Source organism: Artemia sp. Qi Xiang Cuo, chromosome 17 (genome assembly GCF_049724085.1).
Source record: "Artemia sp. Qi Xiang Cuo chromosome 17, ASM4972408v1, whole genome shotgun sequence".
In the NCBI taxonomy this organism is placed as follows: domain Eukaryota; kingdom Metazoa; phylum Arthropoda; class Branchiopoda; order Anostraca; family Artemiidae; genus Artemia; species Artemia sp. Qi Xiang Cuo.
The window spans coordinates 43,661,086-43,679,650 of NC_142810.1; the positions used below are offsets into that span (position 1 = coordinate 43,661,086).

At 34.0% G+C, this 18,565-nt stretch overlaps 1 protein-coding gene across 1 annotated transcript in view; it reads right to left on the reverse strand.

Moving 5' to 3' along the window:
* Positions 1-3,308: 3,308 nt before the first annotated feature.
* Positions 3,309-18,565, reverse strand: part of LOC148942230 (uncharacterized) — a 35,310-nt gene continuing 20,053 nt past the window's right edge. Inside the window, exons 3-5 of the mRNA XM_089103742.1 lie at positions 16,732-16,891; positions 14,451-14,550; positions 3,309-4,729 (exon numbers count right to left, since the gene is read on the reverse strand). Coding sequence (XP_088959868.1) covers positions 4,586-4,729; positions 14,451-14,550; positions 16,732-16,891 — 404 coding nt within the window. The 3' untranslated portion in view covers positions 3,309-4,585. The remainder of the gene's footprint in view (positions 4,730-14,450; positions 14,551-16,731; positions 16,892-18,565) is intronic.

The window sequence follows — 18,565 nt, forward strand, 5'->3', positions numbered from 1 at the left end:
ACCCGTGCAGCCATTTAAATATTTTCCTCTCAATTACTTGGACTATCCATCTTGGTTTTTCCCTTTTCTACAATTATCCATTTCTTGATGCAACCTATTGCAAAATACTGGATTTTCAATTCAATTTTAAGAAGACGAAGTCCCTAAGGCTAGGAATAAGTCAAGATGAACAGGTGACATAACAAGAAAGTCTGATCAAGTGGACAAGCTTCACTTACCTTGACAGTATTATTAGTAAGGACAATGGGAGGATTGAAGATGTTAAAAGTAGAATAGTCAAGGTTCAGGGTGATTTTTCATAGTTTAAAAAAAGTTTGGAAGAATAGGAAGATAATTCTGCAAACCAAATAGAATATTGGAAGCTGCAGTGATGACAGTGTATAAATATGGTTCTGAAGCATGTGCGCTCCAAAAAGCGGATGAAGATAGTCTAGATGTTTCCAAAAGAAATTACCTAAGTTTTATTATGCTAGATTTTTTCCAGATATGCTAGATGTTTTCCAGAGAAATTGCCTACGGATTGTTCTGGGTACCCATCTGACTGACTGGTTTTCAACAGTTGACTGTACAAAAAGTTTAGTTCAATCCGGCTTTTTAGGGCTATTGTGAGAGAAAAGCTGAGATGACAAGGGTACGTTCTGTGGATGAAAGATGGAAAATTGCCAAAGACTGTCCTTTTCGGCCAACCGTCTAGGGCTAATACAAAAGCAGGTTGTCCATAGTTGGAGGGGGATGATGCCATAAAGGAAGATTTAAAAAAACGGGAACTTCCTGGGAGGGTGTAAAGAGGGAGGCCTTGAGTACGTTGGGATGGAGGATGAGGGTGCGTAGCTGTGTTTGCCTTAGACGGTTTGGTACTGTGGTGAGTTGTTAGTAGTAGTAGTAGCAGTCGTATTTAATTTTTCATGGTCTAAAATCCTATGAGTTATTGGGCACTTATTCTTTTTAAAAAAGAATAATCACTTTTTTGCATAGGTAGCAGTGGTGCGTCGTCTTTTTTTAGTTCCCCAAGGATATTAGTCTACCACAAAATCGTAGAGAAACTTTTAATTGCTTCCTCAAAAAGCTTACTCAAATTACTTATTAAAATATGTGTGTATTGCATAATTTGTCTTGATGAGTCCATCGTAAGTGGATTCAAATAAATCAGCCTGTTCTCTTCGGAGCAGTGAAGTTCAAAAGTTGCTAATGAAAAATAAAAAACAATTTCATTATCTATTAATAGTCTTTCAAAGTTGGAGCTGTTCTGGTGCTTGGTATAAGTATTTTTCCACGTGTACTGCACTGAAATGCGGCTATTTGAGATTGGCTACTCTGGCATTAAATTTGTCAGAGGAATGGCTTCAAGAGCTTAACTATATGCCTATCCAAAATTTAGGGAATCGAAAGCTATTGTTTCACACTCTATTAATGACACTCTATACACACTCTATTAACCGGTATAAAGCTCTGAGGACGGGATTCTTAAGGCCGTTTTCATTAGGCGGAAAATTTTTGGGCGACGGAACAAGTGCGCTCATAAGTGATTCAGCGAATTAAAGTCAGAAGGATTCTTCCCTTAAACTGCTATTTTCACTTTTTTTGCAACTGCCATCTCTTCCTTCACATAGTTTGGTATATTGACAGGGTCAACCTTTCAGTTTTCTTGTCAATTCTATCCTTTGACCAACAAGATTCTATTTTAGTTCTACTTTCACAAACGTCTTCTTCTCCCTGGAATAAGTAATGCTTGTCTTGCCGGTGGCACTAATACAGTGCAGAAGTGTAATGCTACTAACATGTTCTCGTGGAAGAGCAATGACCAGATTTTGCACAGGAATAATCCTTTAAGAAAATCGGAGCAATAGCTTCTTTTTTATTTTATTCTTTGTTATGTTATTCTCTTATTCCCAAATCCAACTTTATTCTTTTGGGAAAAAGAAAAATATGCCATTATTCCTTGGCATTTAAGGTTTATGGATGTGTATTGAGCGTTGCCTCTGATTCACTTTTAGAAAAACAGATTTATAATATTACTCTGTTATAAGCTTAACATGATGTTTATAACAGATTTATAATGTTTGTAAAACAGATTCTAAATCAAATAGATTCTATTAATATTCGTTCATTTTGAGCCATCTTCAGTCACAATTGCAGGGAATATGTTAGAGCTTAGAATAGTTTTATGTAAGATAGTGAGATTTGTGAACGATAAGCTAGGGGATTAGCTGAGCCAAATGTACTTTCCAAAATCTTTTCCAGAATACGTTGGCACTCTTGTTCATAGAAACTCTTATCTATAGTGGTGACCGTTCCACATATTTTCCCTGAAAAATTTGAACGGAGTACAGGAATAAAACTTAAGGAGGTCAGAGAATGTCAATCATTTTGATCCAAAGCTTCCGTCAATCGGTTGATTCAAGCATGAATGACTGCCAAGGAACCTTTTTGGCCCTTGAATCAAGCGTTGACGGTGATTGATAGAAAGTTTGAATGACTCTGGCGGTTGACGAGGGTGATTGACCGTCTAGACTAGTTTTGTTACAATATTGCGTCAGTCACGTGCCAGCAACAATGGAAGGTATACCGAAAAAAAAAAGCAAGAATGCGAACGCGAGCTTATCTGTTTATTAATAAAGTTATACTGGGATAACCCTGAATTATGGAAAGTTAAAAGTAGAGACTATTATAGACAAAAAAACAGTACGGTATTTGACAGTATATTGCGGGCGGTAACGACATTAAAACCAGATTATACAGCTTTCGAACTAAAAAAGAAAACCAATGTTTTAAGAAAAAATTTCAACCGCGAGTACAAGGCGATCGAACAGAAAAAGAAGTAGTAAACTGCTTGCAATGTGGTCGCTAGAGCGCAACCAAAGTATATGTACGAAAACCAAATCGGTACTAGACTGCATTTCACACACGGTAGGCACTTCACTACCCAACTCTGAACTGAAACTAATTTGGTTGCGAGCTAAAATTCAACTTGAAATTAGCTTTGTTCAAAATTGAAGAGCTGATTGAAAAGTCGATTGAAGGTTGATTCAAGCAGACGTCAATCGATTGACCAAAGTTTTTGATCAAAATGTTAAGGCCCATTTCCCATGAGAATTTACTAACACCGAGATTCATGTAGCGCTAATTTTAGCCAATCAGAAAATTTAATTAAAAAATCAGATTGGCTAAACTTGATGCTAGCTAAATTTCGGTATTAGTAAAATCCCTTGGTTAATAAGTCTTTCGGATTTTTTTTTTTGTTTACAAATCTCAGGTTGACTTTATATTATATGTTTGCCTAACTTAGGCAAAGAACTCTTCTATGAGCTAATAACATGTATTTTATTGTAAAATGAAAACGGGCAAAAAATGAAAAACAGAACAATTTTTTCTGACAATAGTAATTAGCAAAATTAAAATTTAAAACAAAAAATGAAGATTACCAGATCTGAGCCTATTTAACATGCATCTATAATATTAGTTACAAGCAACTTCTAGGATTATGTAAAACTAGTACTTTACTAAAATCACAAAACGGCTTTAGATTTCATTACAGTAATTACACAAAGCATCTTAAGATGTTTTTACACCCAACTTTCAATAGCCTGTCATATTCTGAGTTACCTATTTAATGTATTAGGAACCGGCGGCATCAAGTAAAAAAAGGGGGGGGTAAATGTATTTTGAAGTATATAGGATTGGAGTAAATTCTTCATTTTCATTATGAAATAAGAGTTGCTTCTAATGGTAACATCTATTATTTCGAATATTTCTCTATTTCTTTGAAAAGCTTACAATTATTGAAATTTACCATTATTGATATTAACAATTATTGATATATAACAATTTACAATTACTGATATTAACTTTTAAGCAAACTCGTAGTTTGTTGTTCTGTAAAATTTGAAAAAATTACTTGGCTACCGGATTTAATAAAATGACATGTGTTCTTCAAATTCCTTCAATTCAAATAGATTTAATTAATGGATTAATTTAATTTACTTTATATAATTTAGTTTAAGTAAATTCCAATATCAGTTATAATTTTCTGAATAATTCGTAGCATAATTTCACAAGTATCTACGATGCTTCTTGAAAACGGCAGTCAAATTGAGAATTTGTTTTGTGGTTTATTAGTCATAAATATTCCGTCTCAGATCCTAACATTAAATGTGTTCAAACTGAATTATTTGAAAACAGCACAAGCATTGAAGAATTACGAGCACTGAGAACGAGTACTGAGAAACTGTTAAAGGTTACCACCAGCTCAATTATCATTTATGCAGTTCATATCGTTAAATTTTGATAGATATTGACCTTTGAATGGTCTTTTGAATTAGTTAGAAGTGTGACCCTTTTCTTTTTCCTTATTTTTTATTTGCATTTAAAGGACAAAAATATAGTTTTAATCATTTTTATAGGCTCAAGATCAAATTTTTGTTCCAAATTTTCAGTTTCAATTTCACTCTTTACTTCCATCAAGAAAACTTTGTAATTCGAGTAAAAACTAAAAACGAATGATAACAGCAAAATGACGTAATAAATTATTTTTCCAACTGAAATTTGAGAAAGAAAGAGAATAAATATAAATTGGTAAAACGAGGGGTCAATATATAAATGATGAAAGTTGGTTCTTTTTTATGAATCTTCTAGGATCTCGAAACTGCATCTTTACAATGTTCTCAGCATCGCAATCGCTCCTTGCCAAACAGTTCTCGAAGGACTTTTCACGTTCTGCCACACATTGAATCTGTAAAAATAATATATAGATTTTTTCTATAAAATATAAAGAAGTCTAATCAATGTTTTCCTGGTAATATTTATCAATTTAATCATGAAGTATCAATAGTCTTAACAATGAGAAAATGTTCAGTCAAATGAGCAGAAAGACCGCAAATAAGATGGATCGAGAATGCTCCAGATATATATAATAAGATATAATAGGATATCTATATATATAATAGATATATTATGATAAGACATAATCGAATATAAGATATATAACAGAATATATAAGATATAATATAAAATAAGATATAAGAGATCGATCGATGCTCCGGATCGAGCATTCCTAGAAAAAGCCTGAAACAAAATTCAAAATTGAATAGTTCTGGCGGCCGACTAGTTTGTCGACTGTCTGTTTTTTGGTTGGCATCAGCTGTATTGTCAAAAAATCAAAATTTTTAGCACTCTGTTATCCTTCCTCAGTAGAATATGACTACGTTCCTTAACAAAAGAAAAGAAAGGTCGTTCCGAAGAAACGGGTCTAAGTTCGGTAAAAAGGAACCGAAAAAGAACTCCCTAAAAATGAAAAAACAAAAGAAAAATTAGATACATAAAAACGACTCAAAAATCGAAAATTAAAAGTCATTAGAACTTGAAAAATAAACAAAATTTCTTTACAAATGATATATCCACAAAAATCCAGATAATAACAAAATAAAACATACTACTGAGTTAGTTTGGTTAAAAACTAAACATTAACAAAATATTCAATCAAATTAATGTTCAGAAAGTAATTAAAGTTAAAAAAACAACGAAAAGAAAACAAAAATTGGGAATGTTGCTGATAAAAAATCCTCTTGCAAGCATCTATTGTAGCTCTAAGTTTAGGAATTGTATGTAATTGATCTGCTTTGGGGCTTTTTAAGCCCAAGATTTATTTTTAACCTTAGTTCCCTTTTTTTAAATATTTCTTTTTTCAATTCCGTCAATATTTATATTTGAAGTAACCGATTCCAACAGTTTTTTTTGTACCGATTCCAACTTGCCCTTTTTGTAAAACGGTTTTTCTTATAAACTAATTCAGTCGTCTTAAGAGCGTCTTCAATATGTACAGAATATTTAGTGAATAAAAATATGCTAAGCCAAAGCAGAATTAAAAAGGCTGGGATGTAATCTAAAATTAGAAGTGATTATGTTTCAGATTGAATTACGGTGCTTAATAAATCATTTCCGGAGGTGTTGATCAGACTTGCACTCTTATGCTCTTGTAGATGCAGGTTCAAATCCTGGTATTGACAAAACCTAAGTCCTGATTTGGGGCGGGGGTCAGGGGTCAGAGGTTTGACACAGCAGGCTCAGTCACGTGGAGTGATCAGGCCTAAGGCTCGATGCTGTTGGGTCTACCACACCACAAATTAAAAATGTGATCAGCTCTTGGGAATCTCTGGGTCTTAAAAACAGAAATGATAGAAAAAGCAACAAAACGTTGGCAAAGAGTAAAAAATTTAAAAGTATATTAATTTGAATAGCTTGGACTGTTTAGCCACGGGTTGCTGTTTTTAACCTGTGCAAGCGCTGTGTATGCTGTTTTCTGCTGTCTTATGGTTTTAAAATTTCAATATGAGACAAAAGCTTTGCAATCATTTGATAGTGGAGATTTGTTTTTCCAATTGTTTGTTTTTATTGTGTTTTTTTCTTTTTTTTATTTGATTGCAATCGAAAACTAAATATTTTGAACAGTGTGCTTTAGTCTTTGAAAACATCGACGACAAGTAAAGAATACATTACTAGAACAATCAAGAAAAGTGTAAAGAACTAACGAAAATAAACTGAATATTTAAATTCCTGGAAAATTCAGCAATTCTTTTTATTTTTCAATTTCTCGTATATAAAAGACAATATTTATTATTTATCGTGTTTTCTGTTGAGTGCAAATAGCGCAATAAGTTTTAGAACTTTTACGGTTAGAAGAAAGGGAAAGAGGCAGTAGCCAAACTTGACTATTAAACTTAATTTTAACTCGTTTTAGCATGTATTTACTCATCAATACCAATATCCATTATCTGTATGTTTGATATGATGATTGATTAAAATTTATGCTTATTTTCGGTTTGGTTTATTTCTCAAAAGTAATTTCTGATCGTTTAGAGTTTGAATTATTATAGAGCTTGTTTTTGCTGATTTAAAATAGGACTTGTTTCTTTTTTTTCGTAATTTTTTTTACCAACTTTAGTTTGTTTTTTTTGTCAAAGTTTCGGTTTTAGTTAGAATTATAGATAGTTCTCCAGCTTTTAAGCCTTCGGCTTAAGAATTAAAACATCTTATTGTAATTTATTAGCTCTAAATAGTGTCTTTTAATTTATTTTAATATCCCCTTCAACATTCCCTGAAGGTTTAACTAAATGCCATTAGCTGTCCCTGAGATATTGCAGACACTCACCCTTACCCATTAAGAAATAGTAAGAAATAGTTTAAGAAATAGATTTAATGTAGATTTGTAAATTTGGAATATGTAAATTTATTATTACAATTTTTTATTGCTCATCGTATAAAAAAAGAAAGGAAGGTTGGAACTATTAATAAGGGCACTAGCCCTCTCAATTCCCAATTGAATGAGTCCCTTTTGAAGTTTCTACGACAACATTCGGACAGTGTGAAGTTAGAAAACAATTCTTACTACATAATATGCAGAATAGTTGTACCTAAAATATCAGACACGCATGCAGACACGTTGTACTTTTAGTTGGTACTACAGAAATTCTATATAAGCAGTCCGTTTAAATCGCTCTGTGAGAATACACTTCTTCTGCACTGAAACTCAATTTTGTTGTATATTAGAATTTTCTTGCCCCGAGGGCTTATTTTTCTGATAGTCCTTTAAGTCACTTTAACAAGCTGTATGTATATAGTAAGTAAATTTTGTTTTAGTTCAATATTCCCTGAAAATTACAACTTGACACCATTATCTGATCCTGAGATATTGCACATATGCTCTTTTGACAACCGAGATGTACATAGTTGTATTTTGAATAAGTTCAACACCCCCCTCAACATTCTCAAACAGTTTAACTTAATACCCTTGTCTATTCCTGAGATATTACAGACAAGCTATCTTGAAAATCAGAACACGTGTGGTGTCTTTTGGTTTAACATCCCAATCGACATGTCGTGAAATTTTTAATTTAATAATCTTAGCCGTTCCTGAGAAATTGCAGCTACACCTATAATCAAATGGGTTGCACATAGGGTATTTAAATTCAATGTTCCCCTCAACATGCTCAGAATGTTTTAACTTGATACCATTCCCTAATTGTTTTGAAATATTTAAAATATGCCGTTTTGTAACCTGGATGCATATTGCGTCTTTTGTTTTCGTTCAAGATGCCCCTTAACTTTCCATTTAAGTTTCAACTATATACCCGTATCTGTTCCTGAGATCAATATGGCTACGCCCAGATACGCCCTTTTGACAACTTATATGCATCCATTATCTTTTGACATTATGTAACATCCCTTTCAATATCTCCTTTAATTTTAACCCTATATCTTTATCCATTTATGGGATATTACAAGCTCTTTTGATAGCCTGAATACATTACACCGTTTTGAAAAGCAGAATGCAGTTAAACCCTTTTGATTTAGTTTAAATGTTCTTAATATAAAAATAATACTTGCAGTAGTAATAGCAGTCACAGTCACAATTGCATTAGTGGTAGCATGTACTCATAGTATTAGTCACAGTCTCAATTAGTAGTAGTTGCAGGGACGAGTTGTCGCCTTTGTAGTTGCAGTTTGTCACACTTGTAGTCGCAAGTAGCTGCGGCAGCAGGTAAGTTGTATTCGTACTCGAAATCACAAGTAGTTGCAGTCAGAATCATAAGTAGTCACAGTTGCAAGTAGTAATAGTCACAAGCAGTTACAGCCCTGGTTGCAAGCAGTTTTAGTTGAAGTCGCACATAGTAAACATTGTAAATAGTTTCAAGCAGTCGTATTCGCAGTCTTAAATAGTCGTAATCTTAAGTAGTCGCAGTTACAGTCACCGTAGTAGCAGAAATAGTGGTCCTGAAAGCTTCAAACTATTACCCTTAGCCGCTCTTAAGATACTGCTTACACGCCCTTTCGATCACCTGGATGTGCATAGTGTGTTTTGACTGTGTTCGACATTTCTCTCAACATTCTTTTAAACTTTAAACTTAACCCACTAACCCTTTTCGGAGAACCAGGATCAAACATACCCCATTTCCCAATAAAAACCTTACGTCTTAACAATGAGCATCTTGCATAAATTACAGCACTTGCCCCAGAATCTGGGAATTATTTCAACCAAGGAGATATAGTATGTAGACCCTTGGACTATTTTGTGCCAAATGGCAATCTTAACGTTTTGGTCGGATGTTGCTTGGGAAAAAATGGCGTGGAAGGAGGACTCTTTGCCCTCCGATCAGTTTTTATTCTCAAAATGAACACTGGAACTTTCAATCTCCAATCAAATGAGCCCCCTCGGAAGTTTATGCAACCATCCCTTCCATATGAAATGCCTCTGAAAAAAAAAAGAAGTAATACATTGAAGCTTTATGGCTCTTAACTATAGACAAAGCTAGGGCGTTCCTCTGATAAATACATCTTCAGCTCTCTTGTCAAAATAGTTCTGCTTTATTCTTAAAAATCAAAAATATGACAAGAATCAATGTGACAAGATTTGTTTCCGGTTTGAGGTTCCCTTAGATTTGAAAATGAGATTTGACGTGTCTTCATGGTCTGAAATTTAAAGCGGAGTCGCATAAAAAAAATAGAATTTTTCGCATTAAGAATTAATAGTGCCGTATTTGACTTCAGTTTTTTTTATGATATTGAATATATGTCAAATTGACAACCTGTCAGTACATAGTGTATATTAATCCATCTATCTCCTTAACCGGGTATAAATGATAGTCTCATAAGAGATTAAAGTGTAAGTTCTTTAATAATGCATGGATTGGAGGGAAAATTGGTTGGTCTTTTCTCCATTCCCCTAAAACTGAATTTCAATTTCTGTCACCCAAGCTTTCGTTTTCCGTTCGCCAACAGAGCCTGAAATTTTCATCTTTATCCCCTGAGCCGTTCCCAAAATCAGGCAGACATGCTGTTTTAAAGACTCGAATACATATGGTGCCTTGCAATTTATTCCACATTCCCCCTCACACATCCCAAAAAAAGTCAAAATGAAAAATCCAAATTGACCATTCAATCTTCCATCAAAGTCTCATCTCAATACCTTACGCCATTTCAAAAGTATTGTATCTAATTTTGAAAGAGAAGGTGCACATAGCGTCTTTTGTTTCATTTGCTTTTGGCTCTTAAAAAACACCGTAGAGCTTTGATTTCCCATTGACATGACCTATTTTGTCTCTAGAGATATTGCATATTTCCCTATATAGTGTCTTTTGTAAAGACACATTGAAGTTTTAACTTAGAATCTTTAGTCGTCCCTGAGTTTAAGAAGTTCTGTTTTCGAAGCCTGAATAAGCCTAGCGTCTTTTGATTTAGTTCTACAGCCCCTAAACTTTGACTGACATTAAATAAAAAAGAAACAAGTTTTTTTTAACTGAAAGTAAGGAGCGGCATTAAAACTTAAAACGAACAGAAGTTATTACATATATGAAAGGGGCTGTCCCCTCCTCAACGCCTCGCTCTTTACGCTAAAGTTCTACAAACTAGTTTTTTATTTAGTTTCTGAACGTTTTTGAGTTAGTGCAGCTTTGATTTTGGCTCCCCGTACATGAATAATTAAAACGAAATTCGCATATTAATTTTATTTTTGTTTTGCTAAATGGCTTTCTCGAAATTTTGATCTCACGTAACTTACGAGTTAACTTACGTAACGAACCTCTATGTTCGTATAATTTTATTACGTATATTAGGCGGTTTTCCCCCTAGTCAATACCTCGCTCTTAATGCTAAAATTCAAATTTTGTTCCAGGTCTTTAAGAATGACCCCTTAATCACAAAGGCCGCTAATTACAATAAATAGCTTTGATTAAAGCACAAAAAAAAACTTTAGCGTAAAGAGTGAGGTAATGACTAGGAGGCGAACCCGATCATATACGTAATAATTTCTGATCGTTTTAAGTTTTGATGTTGCTCCTTACTTTCAGTTGAATTTTTTTTTTTTTTATTTCTGATCGTTTTCTAAATAATACTGGGAAATCCGGCGCCTCCGTCATAGCAATGTCCCTTCTCCCATGAAAGCCTCCTCCACGGAAAGATCCTCCCACGTAACCCCTGACCCCCCCCCCCAACTACCAGAGAAAAAACCTGAAAACTTCTATATATTCCCCAATAACCAATGCTATATGTAAACATTGGGCAAAGTTCATAACTTACAGCCCTTCCCCCGGGGACTCTGGGGGATTCAGTCATCCTCAAAGACATAGCTATTGTGTTTTTTGACCATGCTGAACAAAATGGTTATCTCAAAATTTTGATCGGGTGACTTTGGGAAAAAAAGAGCGTGGGAGGGGGCCTAGTTGCCCTCTATTTTTTGTCACTAAAAAGGGCACTATAACTTATAATTTCCGTTCAAATGAGCCCTTCAGCGAAATTCTAGGACCTCTGGGTCAATATGATCACCTTTGGGGGAATAAAAAACAAATAAATAAACACGCATCCGTGATCTTTCTTCTGGCAAAAAAAAAAAAAATACAAAATTCCACATTTTTGCAGATAGGAGCTTGAAACGTCTACAGCATGGTTCTATGATACGTTGAATCTGATGGTGTGATTTTCATTAAAGTTTTATGACTTTTAGGGTTTTTTTTCCCCTTTTTTTGAAAATAAGACAAATTTTCTCAGGTGCGTAACTTTTAATGAGTAATACTAAACTTGATGAAGCTAATATATTTGAAATCAGCATTAAAATCCGATTCTTTTGATGTATATGTTGGTATCAAAATACCGTTTTTTAGAGTTTCGGTTACTATTGAGCCGGGTCGCTCCTTACTTACAGTTCGTTACCACGAACTGTTTGATTTCAAATTAACTATTCCTGAGACATTGCAGACTTACTATTTATACAACCTGGATGAATCAATTGTCTTTTGATTTAGTTCAAGATCAGCTTCAACATTTCTAGGAAGTTTCAATTTGATACTTTCATCCGTCATCTACAGATATTTTAGATACGCTATTTTGACAACCTGGTGCGCATATTCTCTTTGATGTTGTATATTATTCCTTAAAAGGTTTAACTTAATACCCTTAGTAGTTCCTAGGATACGTAGGTTTACTATTTTTACAACACGAAAGAACACAGCGTCTTTTGGTTTAGTTCAGTATCCCCCTAGACATTCCCTAAAAGTTTCAACTTAACACCCTTAGCTGTTCATGAGGCATTTTAGATAAGCCCTTTTGGATGTGAATAGTGTTTTTTGAATTAGTTCAGCGTCCCCTCAACCCTCCATTAAACATTCAACTTAATACTTTTAGCCCTTATTCAGACATTGTGTATACACCGGTTTGACGACTCACATGGACAAATTTTCTTTTGATTTAGTTCAAGATCCCCCTGAGCAATCCCTAAAAATTTCCGATGTTGCAATCAGGTCATTTTGACAAACTGGATGCATATTGTATCTTTTGATTTAACTCAAGAATCTTTAAAACTTCGACTAAGAATTATATATAAATAGTCAAGGATATTTCACACTGAGTAGATTGTGATTTTTAGAAGGACTAGGAATTGAAGAACTGGACTTGTTACTATTACTGTTATTTTATTTTGATAAATTTACACCCTAGTGTATTGCCTAATATTTCAAAAGTTTCAAAAACAGGTAAATGGCCAGAAAAGTTTTTTGACCCTTTTTAGTAATCCTTTTAAGATGAAATCAAATAATCTGGTTAAGACTTACATTTAGTGATTTACCATTAGTGATTTTGGGGGACTTTAACTGTAACATTGAATACAGCAGCAACTCTCGTGCCCAAGTGCTTCTAAGTTCACTTCTTAATGGATTCATGCTAGCCACGAAAAACAAGCAATAATCTTTTATAAGTGTCTCCCAGTCTGTGTCTAACATCGATCACGCTATTAGTTATAATATTGAGCTACCTACCATACACGTAGGACTTGACGGAATGTACTCAGATCATCTGCCCCTGTCTGTCACTATCCCATGTATTGTGAATGCTTACCCGCGAAAACCTAAACCGAAGCTCGTGAGTGACTGGAAAAAGGTCCCTCGCTCTTTATTTCAACGAAAGTGTGACGACGTCCTCAGAAAAATTAAGGTTCTATTTCTTCTGCTCCAGTGGAATGCTGACTTACCTGATAGGTCAAAATAAGACTGCAATTGAACCTATACTTTGCTGAAATATGCCACGCTTTAAAAATATCTAAAAGCGAAGCTGTTTCGAGTGTTGAATTGCGCCGTATATCTTGAGCAAAAGGATGGGCCCAAAACTCTGATTTGGCTAATGTAAAGGCTGCGGCCAAGTTTTGGCTGCAAATTTGGCATGAATGTAACAGGACTAAAAGTGGTGCAGTCAATCAAATTCGTCCAAGTGGAAATTTGCAAAAGAACTGCGTAAACATCGTAGCGCTTTAAAACTTTAAACTGTGTCGAAAATCATGGATAATCTTAATCTGATTTGGAATCTGCGTGCAAAGCCTGCTGAGTACAATAATCCGACTTCCAATATGATTGGTGAGAAAGAATAGGTTGAATATTTTAGTACGGAATTTTCTACCCCAGACTAGTCAAAAAACCAAACGTCTTTTGATTAACTAAGTCCCCTCCTTACTAAAGAGTTAAATTATTTTTTTGTGAACAGTGTTCAAATCCGGGACGTTTGAAAAAGATTAAACAAAAAATCGTCAAATGGTGCTGATAAAATATGTGCAGATCATCTATTGAATGGTAGTCCTCTTTTATTTGAACATCTCAGTCATTTCAGTATGGTGATATTGGCCTTAGTTTTATTGTGTCAAAATCGGAAGTGATGTTGTTTAACTGGAATAAGTCTGCTCTACCTCACATTCAACTAGGATCCCAGTCTGTCGAGCCTGTGGAGTCACTAGTATACTAGGGACTGCCCATCGGTGACACACTGTCAACTACCCTTTTTCTAGTCATCACACATACAGAGCGTAAGATTAGAACTGCGTACGGGGCCACAATTTCGTCGAAGAGAAATATTAATAGGTTTTCGCTGGCTAGAATTTATAATACTGTCACGCTGCCAATATATTATATATAACACTATTTTGGAAACTTCTGCGTAACGAAGATAAATTTAAAATCCGCAGAGTTTTCTTCAGATATTTGAAGTTCCTACTGCATGTTCCACTGAGAACGAGTAATTAGTACCTGATCCGGCGATACGCAGTAACTGATTTATTTTCTGCAGTTAATCAGTTGCTTGACAAGTATTGTGCTAAGTTGGAGGGTAGCAGCCATCCTTGGCTACCTCTACTCTCGTCACTTTGATTGATGTTTATGTGTTTTTTCTTTGTCTGCACCATTAAGTGTATGTTTTGTGTTGTTTTTTTCTTTTCTACTGTTTTTTCCATCAATGTCTGTGTTTATGATGGGTATACAAATTAATTAATTAATTAATTAATAGATTGGAATTTTGATTACTTCTACTCTCATTACCATGGAAAGAGTTGCTCTTCCCGTAAGAGTTGATGGATCTTAGAAATTGTTATTTCACTCTTTGAAAAAAAAAAACATTTATCATACTTGATAGTCGTTAAAGGCACTTACTTTTAGTACATTAAAGTAAAAGTTCGCGAGGACATCCGCCAGAGGATTCTTGGTCGCTCTTAAGCACATTTCAAACTCACCGTCACAGTCACAATGACTTCTGAAAAAAAGAGTAAAAAACATTTTCTCGATGATTATAAAAATTGTATCTCTCGTCAAATCAAGCTTAGCAAGCCTGTAGGCCTGTAGATCTGGGATTAGCAGCAGATTTTGAATATACAGATTAATTCCTAGGAATGATCAAGATTTTTTTTTTTTTTTTTTGAATTTCATTCCCATAATTACAATTATTTCAACCCTCCGTACAAAAATGAATAAACTTAGAGATGCACAAAGGACCAAAATGAATAAGATAAGAAAGAGAGATAAAAATGATACGCAGTCATTTCTGTCGTTCTTGAAAATATTTATTCTACTCCCCATAGCAGAGTTACCCTTAATAATAAAAATAGCGACACTTCCCCTGTTTTCCATGTGAAAAAGCATGTTTCCTCGTTGTTCAGAATGGGAGATTTTAATTCCCCTTTATGTGGGGTTTAGACTATGTTGATTCCAATGGTGGAGTTTTCATTTTGATCCAATACAGTTTTTAAGAGGTTTTGGGCTATGCTTCAAAGTTCCTACAAAAATTTCTGCAATAATGTTTTGCCTCTAAGAATAGCCAAAATAACAGTTACTATTCCTGGATCAGCTACAAATGATGTTACACATTTGATATTTTATTTTCTAACCGTGTTTTTATATTTTTGGTCACAGTGGCATAGAGATCGTTCCTTACTAGGTTTCAGCTGCTGCTGCAATACATATTAGAAAGATTATAAATATAAATATATATATATATATATATATATATATATATATATATATATATATATATATATATATATATATATATATATATATATATATATATATACATATATATATATATATGTATATATATTTATACATATTATACAATACATATTATACAATACATATTATAAAGACACATATTATAAATATTACAAAGGTATAGTCACATATTAGAAAGTATATCGATGTATCCCCATACATAATGTGATTCAGAAATCCCCATGTAGGCTATGTTCATTTTTTATTCAAGAGAGAGCACAAATATTCTAAGCGAGTTCTGTGTATGAAAAGTTGCGGGGGAAATGATGTTGGTTTTTATTTTTCATAACCATAAAAGGCTGACTAATCGCGCGAAAAATTAAGAAAAACGATGACAAACATGAACAGTTGAAAAAAGCTTAGAAGATTAGGAGATGAGTCCAGGAACTAAGATTAGAACATTGGAAGCTACAATGATGACAGTGCTCGAATACGGTTCTGAAGCACGGGTGCTCCGAAATGCGGATGAAGATTTTCTAGATGTTTTCCGGAGAAATTGCCAATGGAATGTTTTGGGTAATCGACTGACTGACTGTATTTCAAACAGTAGGATGTAAGAAAAGTGTTTTGGTCAATTCCGCATTCTTGGGCTATAATGAGAAAAAAGTTAAGATGGTTAGGGTGCGTTCTGCGGGTGAAGGACGACAGACTGCCAAAAGTTGTCATTTTCGGCCAACCATCTAGGACTCAAGGGAAAGCAGGTCGTCCGCAGTTGGGGTGGGAGCATTTTGTAAAGAAATATTTAATAAAAACGGGAAGCTGATCGGAGGGTGTAAAGATGGAGGCTTTGAATAGATTGGGATGGAGGAGGAGCGTGCGTAGCTGTGTTGGCCTCAGGTGGTTTTGTGCTGCGGTGGGTTGGTAGTAGTAGCAGTAGTATCTGATCAATCTAATTTCAAATAGAACGGTGTTCTATACTTGTTGCTCCATTCCTAATGGCTATTTTTACAATGGAAGCATAAAATACACTTTGATATGTATCAAAAGTCTGAAAAAAATCAATAATATTACAAAATCATTTGTAGATGAATCAGATGCAGATCCGTAGTACTCTTGCCCCAGATGTAACCTAGGTATTGGTGATGTGCCCCATATTCTCGCCGAGTGCCAGCAACTTTCTCTTTTAAGGGGACTTTGACGGTGATAACTTGGAGTTCCCGGGGATCCTGCAGACGACTGTAAAAAGGACAATCAGGCAGTTATGTAAATATGTAAATGAAGCGTTGACATCAATGAGTGAAACTTGATATTATGTTATTTCTCTTGTGGAGTGTATTTAAGAATACTCTGCTGTATAGCCTATTATTTGGCTTAAAATAGATTATTATTATTATTATTATTATTATATAATATCAAGGTTATGTAACTTTTTCAAAAGTATACTCACTTTGTATATAGTGAAATGTTTGTTAATCCATATTTCCTCTTAAATGGTTTAATTTTAATTGGGCAATGGTCATGCGCCCTGCAGCACCGATCAATATCCGCTTCTGGTCCAAGTTCCTCATACGATTTGGCAACATCTCCTCTACCACACCATTTTGTACCTCAAAGATAAAGGATAAATAAACTAAAACATGTAAAACTCTAAATATAGTTGTTGATCAGAGATAGATGATAAGATACACATTGTATGCTATGAAGTCAATGACTAAAATGAATTGGTAACTCATAAGAGAAGAAAGTCATAGTCGTCCTGTAGAGCTTAAAAACAGCCAGGACTATATAGCGTTTTCCAATAAAAATATTAAATTATTTTTGAATTATTCAATAAAGATATTAAAATAGGTATAAATTTACAACCAGTTCTGGTCATAAGGAGTCATGTTAAGAAAACAATTCTTACATCTTAATATGCAAATAATCCTAGTTAACATATTTTCCAGGGGGGAGCATCTTTATCCTCACTATTTTCACTGTTGTACAATTTTTTTTAATAAAATTGGGACAAATAAACATATTTGACTGTATTTGTCTGTTTTCGGTAAATTTCTAGGTGGCACTATAATTTAGCTAAGATGAAAGGGAAAATATCATTTGATGCTTCTTTTTATGCTCTTTCATAATTCAATAATCGCTTCTAGGACTAATTGCTTCTTGAGCCCTTAAAGGAGCCCCAAGGGTATTTTATATGAATTATGAAAGAGCATAAAAAAACATCAAATGATGTTTTCATTTTCATCCTAGCTAAATTATACGGCCCACTGCACCCCCCTAATGTGCAGATATATACCCTGAATTGTCAACATCAAAGTTTTGAATAGCACAATTCAGCACTATTTTTGTCAACACCATTTGCAAAACTTGAAATGGTGGGAAAACGGTTTATATTTAAGTTGTCTAATAAATGAGGTTCGAATTGTTATAAATAAGTATTTTTGGAATATATTACTCTTGAACAACTTATTTCTAAACTATGATATGTTTTTAACCACTTTTAAACAACTAGTGTTGATAACTTCTTTGTGTGGTTACAAAAATGAAATACATTTGGGGCTCCTTTAAGGGCTCAAGATGCAACTAGCCGCAGAAGCAATTATTCAATTACAAAAGAGCATAAAAAAGGCATCAAATTACATTTTCATTTTCATCTTAGCTAAATTATAGTGTCACCTAGAAATTTATCCTGTTTTCAAATATTCTATATATGAATGTTAAACACCATCACTGCCATCTACCAAAAACAAATACAAATTGGCTAATATAACTAAATTTAGGTTAGGTTAGCTAGATCACTCTTGGGTGTTTGTCTTATGAACAATTTTCAAGACTTGGAGAAAAGACAAAATAGTGAAAAATGTGATTGAAAAACTGGAAGAACAAGGAAAATAGTGAGAATAAAGGTGTTCCCCTTTGATATCATGTTAATTATGATACTTTTGCACATTATAAAGTAAGAATTGTTTCTTAACATGTCTCCTTATGACCGGGAGTGGTTGTAAATTTATACCCTAAAATATGTATTAAAGATATCAAATTATTTTCAAAAAATGAGCAACAATAGAATATATATAAGGCTCTTTTCCTGACCCTTCCTCCTGAAACAAGCATATTTGGGACAATTCTGCAGCTGCAACTTGCACCAAAAGAACAAGATACTTAGCTATAACATACAGATAATGAGGTAGCACAGATTGTGAGGAGTAATCATCGTGACAATAAAAAAGAATAACTTCTGATTTTCTGAATTGATATCTAGACTGAGACTTCAGTGTTCTTCA